At 45.1% G+C, this 14,778-nt stretch overlaps 1 protein-coding gene across 2 annotated transcripts in view; it reads right to left on the bottom strand.

The window, feature by feature from the left end:
• LOC118584362 (aminopeptidase O (putative)) overlaps positions 1-14,778 on the bottom strand; it is a 317,174-nt gene that overhangs the window by 19,889 nt on the left and 282,507 nt on the right. For both annotated transcript variants that reach the window (XM_036188550.1, XM_036188551.1), the window contains one exon: positions 5,797-5,913. In XM_036188550.1, coding sequence (XP_036044443.1) covers positions 5,797-5,913 — 117 coding nt within the window. The remainder of the gene's footprint in view (positions 1-5,796; positions 5,914-14,778) is intronic.

Here is a 14,778-nt window from a genome sequence, read left to right as displayed (position 1 = left end):
GAACAGTAAAATATCGGAAAGTGGAGGCCAAAAAACCTTGATTCGGAATATTCCCACCTTCACCCCACCCCCACGCCCTCCGTACCTCATCTCCATCCCCACCCTATCCATACTACATCTCCACCCCATCTCCATCCTTACCCCATTCCCACTCTGGGGGCAAAACACATGCCACCCAACCATTGACCCAAAGACCAGGAATTCTGTGACCACAAGTAAAGGGTTGTTGCAAGCAGGAAGACGACACGCACTCAGCGGCTGAGCTTTTCCCTCTCTCCCTCAGTTTACAGCAACAAAGAATACAGAGCTCAAGAGATAACACAAACTGTGTCTGCTAATAAAGAACAGAATCCACACTAACTCATGAGCATGCTCAGCTGGGTTATGGCTTAGGAACCGAGCCTGTGCCCGACATGCACAAAGTCCTGGATTCCACCCCTAGCAAGACAGCCCATAAAATAACAGTCTTCCCTGTTTCCTCATCTTACCTTGTTAACAATTCCATGAAAAAAGTATTGATAGCTTCATTTTAATCCCCAGGGAATTAAGGCTCTGGAACCTTCACCTAAGTCCCCAAGAAGGGGTCTGGAGAGGTGGTGAAACCTAACCATTCTGGAGTGTGGATTTCCAACTGAGGACTCTGATCTGCTAGCACTTCCTGACAGTAGCACACTCAACCACAGCACAGTTTCCAAGGACGACAAAATCAGATGTATGAAACCCCAGAGCAGAGATCATTCTATCAAGTTTCCAGTTAGCAGTGGTCAGAAACAAACCCCGCCCCTCAACGCTGGCAGTACATTGAGATAATGCTGTACTGACGAGGTGAATGGGGCTGGGGAAAATCAAATGACATGTGTCCACCATCTGGCTGTGGCTCTGGGACCTGAATGCAGCTAAGTGCAAAGTCCATGCCTTGACCAGCACCAAGCCCTTGCTTGACCTGGGTGCTTAAGATGGTACTTCTTAAGCCAAGGGGATGGGCACACATGGCTATCATGCTTCCTTCCTCCTTGAAACAGGGTCTCACTGCATAGGCCAGGCTGGCTTGGAACTCACTGTGTAGATCAGGCTGGCCTCAAACTCACTGAGACCCACCACCTCTGCCTCTCAAGTGCTGGGATAGACGGTGTGACATTATACTGGCCCTTATTCCTATTTCACCCTGTTCTTGCTCACTCCCCGCCACTCCATCCCCCCCCCTTTTTTTTTGGTAGTTTGAGACTGCGTCTCACTATGCACTCCAAGCAGGCTGGGAACTCATTCTGATATTCCTGCCTCCTGCATGCTGGGATGGTGACAGCCCTGTCACCAGCTAGAGCTCACACTTCCTTTCATGTCACAGAGCTTCCCACTTTGTGAGGAGATAAACTGGTGCTGACAGTGGCTTCTTAGCAGCTACCTTTCTGGCTGAATATATCAACCTAAACATCAGAGCAGGGCACACTATAGTGTGGACCACACAAGGCAGTGAGATACTAGTTTTCAAAAAATGTGTGTGTGTGTGTGTGTGTGTGTGTGTGTGTGTGTGTGTGTGTGTAGGGAGGGAGGGAGGGAGGGAGGGAGGGAGGGAGGGAGGGAGAGAGAGAGAGAGAGTGCGAGAGCGAGCAAACAAAAAGAAAAATGCTGGAGATGATATAGACCGAGGTATGCCCTGGCCTAAAATGCTCAGTGTGGCCTCACACACAAGTTGCTTGAAGTGAGCTATGAGATTGGTAGGAAAAGAAGACACCCAGGAAGACCATGGATCCTCTTATCATAGGCCCGCTTTTCAGCTTAAGACACTTGCTAAGGCAATACAGGGAACTCTCTATTTTAAAAGGGATTTTAAAAGGGATTAAAGAACATTTTTATAATTACTCTTTAAAATTTGTTGCATTTTTTTTTTTTTTTTTAATGTGTGTGTTTGCCTGAGTGTATGTATACATCCTACATGTGTGCAGGAGCCTGAAGAAGGAAGAAGAGGCATTGGATCCCCTGGAAGTAGAATTACAAATGGTCATGACCTACCTGAAACTAGCTTATTTCAATGTTTTACTGTGTTAGAAGTCCATGATTGAAAACATGCATTGGTGAACCACATAAACTGACGAGAGTGTTTGGGGTACTTCGTTGTGGTGCTGGGATCTGAACCCAGGTCCTCTGCAAGAGCAGCAACTGCTCTTAACTGGGATCTATCTCTCTAGTCCCTAAATTACATTTTTATTTATCTGTGTATATGTGCATGTGTACCACAACACACATGTGGAGGTCAGAGGACAACTTTTAGGAGCCAAGTTTTCTCCCTTCCACTAGGTGGATCCTGGTGATGGAATTCAAGTCTTTAGGCTTGGTGGCAGGCACCTTGATCTGCTGAGCGGTCTTACCAGCCCTTAAGAGAGATTTTTACATAAGGCTTTTTATTCCAGAATCAGCTGTCCATTACATATTCAAAATTTATAGCTTTTATTTGAGCAACACACAGGACTACAGACAAATGCTTCTATGGACTAAATTTCTCATCAGTTTGTTTTCATTCCTAGTTGAAGGGACCCTGACCCAAGACTGGCTGGTAGCTCTGACTCTGTGTGTAAAAGGCACCCAACTCCTAGGATTCTGTTACTGTCTAGACCACAGAACACCAAGGTGGCCCTGCACATGGCAGACACAGAGAGGGTGGCCCAGAACAGTGAGAGTCACGCTATCCCCTCCTGTCTCACTGGCCCCAGTGCACTTCCTTGGAGATCTGGGCCTGCTGTGTTACCTCCCCCACAGCAGTTTCTTAAGAGCAGGAAAGGGGGAGGGGGGCTACAAAATCCAGAATGGAGTTCAGAGCTGACCCTGACAACCCCTGTCACATAAACCTCCCAAAGCAACACTATCAGCCTCGAGGTCCAACACACCAAGGAGCTCTCACCAAGAGAGTACAAGCTTAGAGAACAGAGCAAGGACAAGCAGTAAGGGCAGCTGAGATCCCTCTCCGAGAAAAGGAGGGGTATGGAAGCTAAGGCCACCCCGAGCTGCCCCACTCCCATGAGGCTGTGGGAGAGTTTCTTATAGTCTAGACTCTTAATTGCTGCACCAAGAGCATACAGCTCAGCCAGTAGAGGGACGTGCACTGCACTTTGTCGTGAGAGGCACGGCCAGCTGGACCCACAAGGTAGCAGCAGGCTCCTTTCTCAACCTTGCCCAGATACATGTGCTTTCAGCAGGCCTCCCCACGATCATGGACAGGTCTGGCCCTTCTGTACTGGACTCCTCATTCCACACCCAACCCAGGGCTTGGACAGTGACCTGCGCAGAACATCAGAGGCCTAATTTACCTTGCTCTTCTTCCAGGGAGGCTCGGCATATACCATGATGCAGAGTACAGAGGTCTCTCTGGCCATCTTTCAAGTGACTGCTACTTATTCTGTATTTGAGAACCCTGATAATTTGAAAGAACTCCCTTGCTTGCTCAGTCTCAGGGAAATATTGAGAACCAAGGCAGAAACCTCAAGATTGTTTCCACCAAGTAACAACTCTTTCTCCTGTGGAGCGTCTGTCACTCAAAATAAAAGTAGCTAATAGTTTAACTTAATTCCTGCTACTTAGTCACCAGAAGTCACACTTAAATAATGAAGTTTCTAGAAAACAACCTGGTTGCTGAAAATCTTGTTGCTGCTGTGATTTTTCACAGGAGCTTGTGTGAAAGAGAAGTCAGCAGCATCAGGAACTGCAGCCAACTGTGGAGCTCCTGCTTAGGCTGAAGTCCCGAGACCATGGGACTCAATCCGCAGGCCGAGCAAGGGCCACAGCTGCAAAACGCTGTGTACAGTGACCAGGAGGAGGGACAATGAGAGTCCTGAGGCTCGCTAACTACACCGAGACCCAGGTTTTAGGTCTATCACAGCTTTCCTTGGCTCAAGTGGCATGCATCCATGCATTCCCAAGTGTGTCTTTTGTGCCTCAACAGCAAGGCTGAAGAGTTGTTGCAGAAACCACGTGGCCTGAACTATGAATTCTCTGTTCCTGTAAAGAAAACAGTTGCTTGCCACTATTCTGACATGTTCTAAGCCTACACATCTTTCTGGTCTTGAGTCTAAACATCCCTTCTTGTCCTTTCGCTCAATGTCGCTTCCTCTGAGGGGCCTTTCTTGAATACTTGGTTTAGAGAACAACCAGCTTGGCCCTGTGTGTATCTTTACCCCGTGTACCACTCCTTCACAGATCTTAGCTGAGGTCGCCTTGCTCACCTAATGAGCTATCTGAGAAACACAAGCTTCCTAAGGGTGAGCCCAGCCTGTGTGCCCCACTCCTTCTCAGTGTGTAAACTACGGTCAGATCATATCTGTGCGAAGGGAGGCCATGACACATTCAGTCCACCTGGCTACCAAGGAACACAGAAGATCCAAGTGTCCTATCTTCAGGCAGTGAGACAGCTTTTGGTATTTACACATAAAGGGAGATACCTACTCCCTTCTCAAAGGTTTGAGAGGTGATGTGCAGTAACGACATTGGGCTGTAATTAAGACAGGATGTGTTACATGCCAACAGGAGGAAGGAAAACAAACAGGGACTAGAGCCCCATGGCTTCCGGGCACCAAGGGACAGGTGCTCAGCACCCGCTCTGACCCTCCCACCCAGTCAGTGGAGGCTTGCAGGAGCCTCTACTCCAGTGGAATTCAACCCCGTCAAAACACAGCCCTCTGCCTATAAATAGGAAGGTCTTTGAAACACTAATTAAAAATTAGTCTGGCATTTGGAGTCCCTGATAAACAAAAGGGCTAAGAGCAGAAACAAATGCAACAGTTGCCCATTTGCTCTACCCATAGGTGGTATAAAGGCTGCCAGTTGTCACCCCATGGACTTTCTTTCAATTACTCCTAAATCTATGGACTTGGAAAACATGTAACAAAGTCTCCCTTCCCAGTGAGCTCCTCAGGAGTTCTGTCAGTGTAACCCACTTTACTAACTCTGAAAGTCACTAGAAAAGCCAACATGTCTACAACAGAAGCTCAAAAACACAACATGATGAACAGTGAGAGCCTGAAAAACACCATTAGTCTCCATGTGCATCTCATACCGGTGTACACCCCACTTAAGGGCCTCAGTTTCAAGTGCCCAATAGCCCAGGTGCTAGTAGCTGCTGGAATGGAGTGCATAGAAAGCTCAGGGTTGGTTTTCTTATCGTCTCTGAATTTTTGAGTATTGTATCAAAGACGGTTTCTCTTTGAACTTTTGTGTTTTTCTTAGGATGATTAGATACATTAAATATTTATGATTTTGTATTTTTTCAAACCTGGAATCCATATAGGATTTGTACTGTATTCTGAATAAGCTAAACGATATTAAGACTCAACATCACACTGCATTACCACAAGCATCCAATTTTACTTTTTAAATGATGGCTGCTAGATTCGTTTTTCATTTCCTTTACACATGGCTTCTTTCTTATCCTAGCTGAATGCAGCCCAGTTGCTCCCACACATCTGAGCCGAGTTTCCCTAATGAGCAAGGGAAAGGCACCACCACCAAAGCACAAAATGACCCGCCCAAGTCTTAATTCAAACAACTCCACCCTGTTGCTCAAGCTTTTAGAAAACTTGCACTGTCTATAATTTACCTCATAGGAGGGAAAACTTAGGTCTCCAATGGTTACAAGTACAAAGTGATCACAGGGGACTACTGGAGGACAGTCTTTTGGAAACCCAGTCCTTGACTCTAAAGCGAGCATAGGCAGCATGCTAAAGCCAGAAGTGACCCCACAGGCTGGGGCTGTAGTGGGCTCATTGCCTTCCCATCAGTGGAGGCTCAGAGTTTCAACTGTGTTATTACCTCTGCATCCTGCTCCTGGAGGCAGTACGTCTGCTGGAGGCGTTGCAGTGTCTGGTGGCTCAGGGTCTTCTGTTCTAAGAGATACTCCAAAAGCAAGATGATCTGGTCTGGAGAGAGCTGAGGACAAGAGAAACAGCCCTTGAAATGTCATTTAGCCAACAAGAAGTTAAAACCAAGGTTCTGAGCAAGGACAGCAAAGCCAGGGTAACTCAGGCACTGTTATATGTCTGAAAAATGGGGAGAGCAGGTGCTGACTTTGCCAGACATTAGGGTCTATGCTGTTTGTAGCCCCAAAGATTTGCATCCTGGGGCCCAGCAAAGCCGTTTCCTGTGGCTTGTCCTGCTGGGTATGTGCTTTTGGCACTTGTCCCAATCAAATGTCACAATGGCTAATGATGGCCTTGCCTTTGTGGCTAGACAAGGACTAAAAGAGGTCATCCAACTTTAGACAAATCCACAGGAGTTTACCAGAAATAGTTAGGTTCAGATTTCTTTCTGAACCATGTGAAGCCTACAAGGCACCTGTTGAACCCTGAAAAAACATACAATGTAACAATTGCCTCCTATTACAGCCCCTCCCCTTCATGCGGAGTCTACTTATAATCTGTGAGCTTAAGATACTAAAATTCACTTTACAGGCTGCAGACAGGCAGATGCACAGCAACAGGTACACCTAAGCACACAGTCACTCTCACTCAGAATTCACGTAGTTTTCAGACCAAAATCGGTATTAGAACTGCTAAAGGCAATGAGAGGGAGAAGTCTGTGTGTGATACAAAATAAAACAAAGTGGCTGTGAACAACCACAGTATTCAACTGAGAGCCATGCCCTGCCATGCCTGCCATGCCCTGCCATGCCATCTCAACCCAGCAGCAGAGTGAGGAGAGAGCTCAAGATACACCTGTACTGACTGAAAAAGGTTCATTTTAAAGCCAGAGCTTGACAATTATTTACACAAATTCCACATTTTCTACACTGGCACCCCTCCGGTCCCGGATATGCCTGATAATCTTTCTGAGCAAACTTCTGGAGACCAACATTAGGCCAACAAAGGGTGCCTACCAACACCAGGATTTTAACTGCCAATTCCTATTACACAAAAGACACTAACTTATTACTACCTTCTCTCCTCTTGCCTCTCCCTGTTGTCCTAAAACGCACGGTCTGCCTGAACCCTCCCATAATATGCGCACACTGGGTACTCTCATCAAGAAGGCACCCCCTCCCTCTCCATCCCACCTTCCCTCCCTCCCTCCCTCCCTATTTGTCTTTGAGGAAGGGTTTTACTTTATAGCCTGGCTGGACTGGAACTCTCATTATGTAGACCAGACTGGCCAGGAACTCAGAGAGGTGTGCGCCATCACACTCAGCATTTCTAGTATTTCTATCTTACCCTAAATCTTAATGAACTCATTTCCCCAGTAACATATACAGTGCCCAGTGCTGGTTCCTGGGTATATTCCAGTCAGACCATGGACAGATTCTGAGGTCAACAGGGAACACCGGCTGTCTCTAGCAGGACAGCCTGACCTATGAAGTCCTAATACAAGGATTCCATAAATGACTCCATTTCCCCTCCTGAGATAGCAAGTGTTTGTAAGATGCTGTAAGATGTGGAGCTACATCTACCTTTTCTATAGTGCTGAACATCATGCTGCTGTGGTGAGACCAAGAGAACCCAGCTATGTGTTAAAGCAGGTCAAACCCAGGACCTCCAGCACCTATCCCCACCATATGCATCTCAGGTGCATGTGGGGCGCATCCAGGCTCCTGACCAGGCACCAGCTGAGTGTCCTTCCTGGAGGCTCCTCCTTTCCATCACTGAAAGCCCTGGTTGAAACTGGCCCTTCGGTCCTCTTCCTTCTGGACACCTCAGACCCAACAGCAGCTTTAGCATTTCCAAGGGAAAGCTGAACTTGTCAGCCCAAGGCCTTGGGTGTACCTTTCTCTAAAGGCCACATTATCTTAAACACCCTCCTGCAGAGTGTCTTCCCCCAGTGCCCAGCTAAGGCTCCCCAAGCCACCCCACTGCTTCTCTTGGTTTTGTTGTGGCAGTGGCTAAAGTCACCCATATCCCTGATCTGGGTATCCCTCCTGGGTTCAAACACTGAACACAACTCCAGTTCAAAAGTGAGAACTGCTAACCCTGAGCCCAACCAAATGCTCGGATCTATACCTGCTGTTTTCCTTCCAAGCAGAGAGCTCACATGTGCACACAGACAGAATCCAAAGGATCATGGGAAGCTTTCCTTGTCTTAAAATTGACACAATGGAAACATTTAGAGCTAAGCCGTCTGTCTTTAAGACCGACAGCTGAGATGGCAGGAGGGCTGGAGGGAGGAGAACATGTGCACTCAAACCTTAAGGGCTGTTTCCTAAGTGTATCTGGCTCTAATTAAAAGGCAGGAAAGAATGAGGGTGCACACCCCTTCAAGGAATCCACCCTCCTTCGTTCAGGAAGGTACACACGCCCTCATGCACGCACAGGCTTGTTCGGAGGTGGGCAGGACAGAAGGCACAGCCATGCTGAACACTCCTCCCCGATGCTGGGGGATCTCTGCTAGTCCAGCCTTTGTAGAATGGACTTGAAGAAAACACTCCATTAGTGAACAATCTGTGGCCACCTGGCTCTGTAATTCATGGGAAAATGTAGTCTCTAAACAATGAAGAAAGTAGAGACAAATTAGTGGCCTAATGCTGTTTTCAGCCACAGATAATAAAACTATCATTCATACACAAGTAAATATTATCTCACAAAAAAGGATTACAAGCTTGAAAAGAGGATATGTTAAAGCAAAAGTATTTTAACAGAGTGGGCTTTGTAAGAAATAAAATACATATTTGCTACTTGCCAAGCCACCCTACGATGGAAAAGAAATAATATATGATCAATATTCACAGAAGACTGAAAGATCTCAAGTACTTGCAAATGTGCTGGGAAACAATGCTGGGCAGTGGACTGTCCTGGCAGCTGGCACAGAGGAATATCCCACTCCCAACCATGTAGAAATCAAATCCAGCTCTCACATAACTTCAGAACCAATTGTGTGTTATCACGAGGTATTGAAGGAGACACAGACCATGTCAGCTGTATTACGGTGCCATCAAGAAAAACAGAATGAAACAGACAGACAAACAAACAAAAAAGAGCCTATGTCCATGAGCATCAGGCCCCAGGGAAGCCAACTTGAAATATTACTAACATGGTCTACCTTTCTGGCTGGGACTGACAGCCCATGCTTGACATTCAGGTGCAAGAGGAGAGAAAATTCTTCCTCCTCACAAACAAGGATCTATGATAAGGTTATTATTTCCACAATGGGAACACCTCAGTATTGTAAAAATGTATCTGCCTAGGAAGCTCAAGACAAAGACTATGAGATGCCCAAATTTTGTGGGTACTTGAAAAGAATGGTCACAGGCCTGTAAAATTTACTCAGATGGACACAAGATGCAACAGGAAGCCAGGCAAGTACAAACGCTATTTGTTAATTGTGGAAGTCTGTATTCTTGCCATAAACATTAAGGATTTCACAGTTGTTAATTATGAAGAAATGTACAAAGAGAAAACTTAGCTTCATCTGTTCCCCAGCAAATTTAAAAATTGAGACAAGTGCCACAACTCTGAGCTGTTTTAAAGTTTCTTAGAAAGAAAATGTGAAATTTCCACCCCCTGACCCCCATCCCAAGTAGAAGCAGCACAAAGGAAACAAACCCTGGCTCTTCCAGGAGCTTCAGTGCCTTTGCAGGAGGCAGGGACGGAGTGTGTGTGTGGGGGGGGGGGGGATGTCACTCTGAGCTCCCTGAAGACAGTCCACACAACTGCAGCCCCCACTTTTTCTTCCATCAGCACAACACAATGCAGAAAAGCCAGTCTACCTCGGAAGTCAGAAATGCCACAGACTCAAGTCTCACCGTGAAGATCCCACAGGCACAAACCTCAGGGCCTGCAGCTGGCATGCGCTGAAGGCCAAGGGGAGCCCGAGCCCCTCCTTTGCGGCCCAGCTGGTGCCCAGCAGAGGCCGGCATGAGGAAGGAAGTCAGCACAGCTCCTGGCAGAGTGAGCCTGAGACTAATGCAGCCACAGACTGACAGTGGCGTGAGTTGTATTATTACCCCATTATCACTCTGGGATCTGAGCCGAAAGGAAGCATGCTTCCTCCCTGGTGCCATTTCCTTTTATCCTGGCTGGAGACTAAAAGCGGATCAATGGGGGCAATAATGTATGATGTCACTTCCATTATAGCCACAGCCTCCCCTCCTCTTTCAGTCTGTCTGAAACACACAGAAAGATCAATTCTTCCCAAAAATGGTTAAAAAATGCTTTGGGAGCATGCATATTCCAGAAAAGCATTCTCTGCTATATTTGTCTATGTTACTCCGGCAGGAACTGTTTACACAGAACAAAACAGAAGAAATGGGGGAGGGAGAAAAATCTCAAATTCTCCTGTAGGCTGGAGACTCGTTGGCTGAAATTCAACCCAAGCAAGGGCCAAGGCAGAATGTGAGCCGCTGACCTTTGAAAGTCACATGTAGAAGGTGAAAGGTGACCTCACAGATATAAAACACCTTTCATTTTATAAGGTGCTGCAAATCTGGAAAATTCCTTGCTACCTTTTCCAGGAAACACAAACATTGTAGGCCCCAAGACAACCCACTCAGGCCCATGGTTGCCCGCTACTGGGAAGACAAGACATTGCTTGGAGTCTTAAAATAAAACTCCATCTAGTGAATTTTCACTTGCAGAGGATTCTTGCCAATAAGGATAGAATGGAGAAAGTCCCTCACGATCCAGAGATAAACAGAAGCAGGAGCAGGAGGAAGCACAGCCCTCCGCTGCCTGACAGGAGAGGCCTTCCTTGTCAGGAGGCACACCGTCAACAGGCAGAGTCATGGGCCATGTCTGCCGGACCCCAGGACTGAACTAAAGTGTCTTCCATGCATTAGAAACTTAGAGAGAAACAGCTGCTGCCGCCGTCGCCACTGCTGCTGCTGCTGCTGCAGGCAACAACAGCAACAACAACAACAACAAAACGTTCTCTGCACCACCACCGAGGCCGCTGCCTACAGCAGAACTGTTCTGTGTGGGTTTCTGCTTTAGTCACATTTTAAAGAACTAAACACAAGACTAGAATATTGAATGTGAATCCTGTCTATGTTATTTTGAGGGTAAAATTTGGGGTTGCTAGCAAATGAAGGTTATTAAATAATGAAGAGTGAAAATACTTTTGCTTTAAACTGTAGAAATCAACCAACAGGCAAAGATTCTTTTAGGAGCATTAGTTACTTTTGGTTACCAAGCATCTTTACAAATTATCCCCATAGCCACACTTGTCAATGATCACCACAGCAGCACCAAAACAGCCACAGAATTAACAGTACTAGAAATCTGGGAAACGTTACTAATCGTTTGAGATGATATGTGAACATCTAAGTCATGGTTTGGTAACCTCATTTCCAAACTGTTACCACAAGATGAAGGACCACAGGGGCCACCAAGAGCAGGTGGCAGCTGAAGTAAGCTATGGCACAGGGACATCCTCATGTTTCCAGGTGGGAGGGCCAATGTGCTAATATTTTAGACTTTGTTAGAAGTATTATCCATGCTACATGCAATGTGACATAAAGTGTGTTCTGTGAGCTACATGAAACCAGGCCATGTGTCAGCTGGATCCTGCAACCACGTATATACTAATATTGTATGCTATTACATATTTTAGAAACTAAATCACTCTAAATGCTCAAATTGAAAATTTCCAAGGATTTTACTAGAGATGCTTGAGGTTTTCATGCCTGCCTGCCTGGAATCTGCCAGACCCACAGTAATGGGGCAGAGGGGAAAATACTGTCCCGCCATTTCATGCTTCTGGGGAGAAGCAATTCAAACAAGAAGCTTCAGGCCATCTTCCACCCTTGTGAAGAATTCCAAAGAAGAGAACTTTAAAGTGTCAGAGACTATTTTCAATTGCTTGTGCTCAGATTTTTCCCCACTGAAATTTGTTGTTTACTTCAATACTCTGACCTAAACCAACCATAGTTTACACAATGCCTGGTATATTAATCTTAATTGTATATGTAAATATTGATGAACTTGACCTTCTAATTTATAAGTAGTGATATCTTTTAGCTCTAAATTCTTGTTATACACCCATTTATCTCAACCTAAAGCCCAGCATGTGAATAAATATGCTGTTATTGTTAAAACTTCCAAATGGTTCTGATTTAAAATACAGTAATATAGATATACATAATGGCATTAGTATGCAGGTATTACAAAGGATGGAGTAGGGGCTGCTTCTGGATATAGCAAGATGGTGGGGAGGAGAGTTCAAAACAGAATGTAGAATAGGTTCTCATGTGGCCCATGCTAGCTTGAAACTTACTATGTAATAAAGGATAACAGTGAACGTCTGATGTTCCTAATTCCACTTCTGGAGTTCTGTAATTACAAGCATGTGCCACCATATCAGGAGAGTGTGAGTATGTGCATGTGTGTGTGTGTGTGCACATACACACCTGCTTGACAAGCACTCTACCCACCTAGCCACATTTCTAGGACAAGTACAATAAATTCCTAAAGACCTAGAAGGGAATTAAGGAAGATCTAGTCAAATTTTGAGTAATCCATACAAGACGCCTGGTCCTTTTCCTTTTTTCTGTCTATACCTTAAGCTGAAATATTTTTCTTAAATCCTGCTGCAAATATTTCCTGATAAGTTAATGGGCAGAGTATATATTTTATGAAGAAGTTCAGAATGCAACCTAATCTAAGTCTGTGAATGAAATGCTGAGCAAGTAACAGACAGGCAGCCTGGGGCTTCTAAAAAGCAAGCCTAGTTACACAGCACACAGAGAAATCTGCTATGTTCATAATTAGGACCTACAGTGTTCTGGCTTCAGTACTTTTACCTATAAGTCAGTGACAATATTGTTAAATAGAACAGAAAACATCACTTGTGTGCAATGGTTGGTTAAAGGGGTTTGCTATACAAGTCTGGTAACCTGAGTTCAAGCCATAGATCCATATAAAGGAGGAGGCATGAAACACGAATTCCTCTGATCTCCACGTCCAAGCCATGGCACATATGTGTGTACGTACACACACACACACACACACACACACACACATACACAGAATAAAGTTTAAAAATTGGAAAAATATTAAGTTTCCCAAATGCTTGTAGATACACAAGCGAAGCTGTAGTGACTGCATACTTTGGTTTTTATGTTAATATTTAAAGAAAGTTTTCAAGTATTGTCTAATTTTTTCCCCATGAGAAAATATAGTTAAGCTATAAATTTACTCAAGCCAAGAAATATTCTTATATTTCTCTAACTTCCCATATTACTATATCAAAGTGAGATACTCTGTGTGGTTTTATTACAAATGCGCTGCTTTTAGTAAATAACTAAGTAGACACCAGATCCTTCTCTGTTGAGTTTGTTTCATGCAACTCTGTCTCTTGTATAGGTGAGGCACTCATACTCATGAACAAGGGCTACAGTCAGTCTGGAAAGTGAGCTTCCTCTGAATGACTGTTAATGTGTACAGCAGACCACCTCCTACAGAAAACACCATCTTCAGAGTTGTAGCAGGAAAGCTAGAATCCTCATGTTTAAACAGGACAAAGTGTGCTCAAACACAACTATTTTTAACTTCTGTCACCAGAGTGACATATATAAGGGAAATTTCTAATAGACTGAAACCACATCTGCTGTCTCATGTGCCACCGATTCCCGAATATCATCCTCAAACGCTTACTAAAAAGAATTCAGTGTCCAACATGGCAAGATGAAATGATAGGGTAACCACGTCTGCAAGGAGAGTCATCAATAAACAATTTATAATGGTGCCGTGAATCTACTGAGGGTAGACGTGTAGAGGCAAAGGTTCAGAACAGAAAATTCTCGTTTCTAAAGTAGAACAAATTCAAAGAATTCAAATTCAAATGCACTGACCTAAATGGTTTTATCATCACTGCACAGTGATGGCTCCAATGTCTTCAGGTGCAATGGACCAGGCTTAGTGCAGCTGAAGTTCCACCGATGAATAAACTGGACTGCATGAGGATTAACAAACATGGGGCTCCATGAGAGCTTGTTCCGTTTGCTTGGCTCCCGTGATAAACTTGCTAACGAGGATTAAAATTCATGGTGTAAAGAACAAAGCCACAAAATCATGTTAGAGCTAATTAACAAGGGGAGCAAGAGAGGCAACCCAAGTCCAGCGAAGTCACTGCTCAGAGTGGGGCCTCACAGTCAGGTGTAGGTACAACCACTTTGAAACAGTTCCCGAATGAGCGTTACTCTTGGCGGTTTACTTCTCAGGCCAGAACAATACGTCCGCTCACCCCTGGCGCCGGCCTTTCTTCACAGAGGCAACTGCACAACATAAATACCTTTTTGGTCAGATTTTCTTTTCTAATGTTCTGTCTTTCTTACCGAATCTGAACTACCCACAGATTCTGGCCACATGTCTACAATGTGCCAGTTGGTTTCTGTTGTATCCTTAATATACATAACTCCAACCACAATTACAGAGGAATAGCAGGGAGCTGGACGAGGATGCTGAATCTCACTACATGAATTAATGCTGGAAAAATAAAGCAATGAGGCTGTTATTTAATAAAATGTATGTGGGGTCCCACCGTCCAATTGCTACCCCATGTGGCGGTCTCATTTCATAGTATAATTTAATGTGTGTAAGGCAGGGGAATCACATTTGGACCCATTTTTGCACACTCTGGGATTCCAGTCTGTGTATTTTATACCCTGGATTGACTCTGAAATTTTCAAGAAAATTCATTCAAGGGAAAAGAAACGAACAGCTTCAGGGGGGAAAAAGTAGAAGGCAGGCTTTGGGTCTTCAGGCCTCGAATTCATTGTGTGCACCTGAAAGGGCTGGAGGCTGTTATTAGGCCAGCATCTGGTGTAAAGGGGAAGCCGCTATGTTGTGGATGTGTAGCATATGGGGCGGGAAC

Source organism: Onychomys torridus, chromosome 5 (assembly GCF_903995425.1).
Source record: "Onychomys torridus chromosome 5, mOncTor1.1, whole genome shotgun sequence".
NCBI classification, from domain to species: domain Eukaryota; kingdom Metazoa; phylum Chordata; class Mammalia; order Rodentia; family Cricetidae; genus Onychomys; species Onychomys torridus.
Note: the sequence above shows the minus strand (reverse complement) of the source record. Positions and strands in the feature narration are given on the sequence as shown.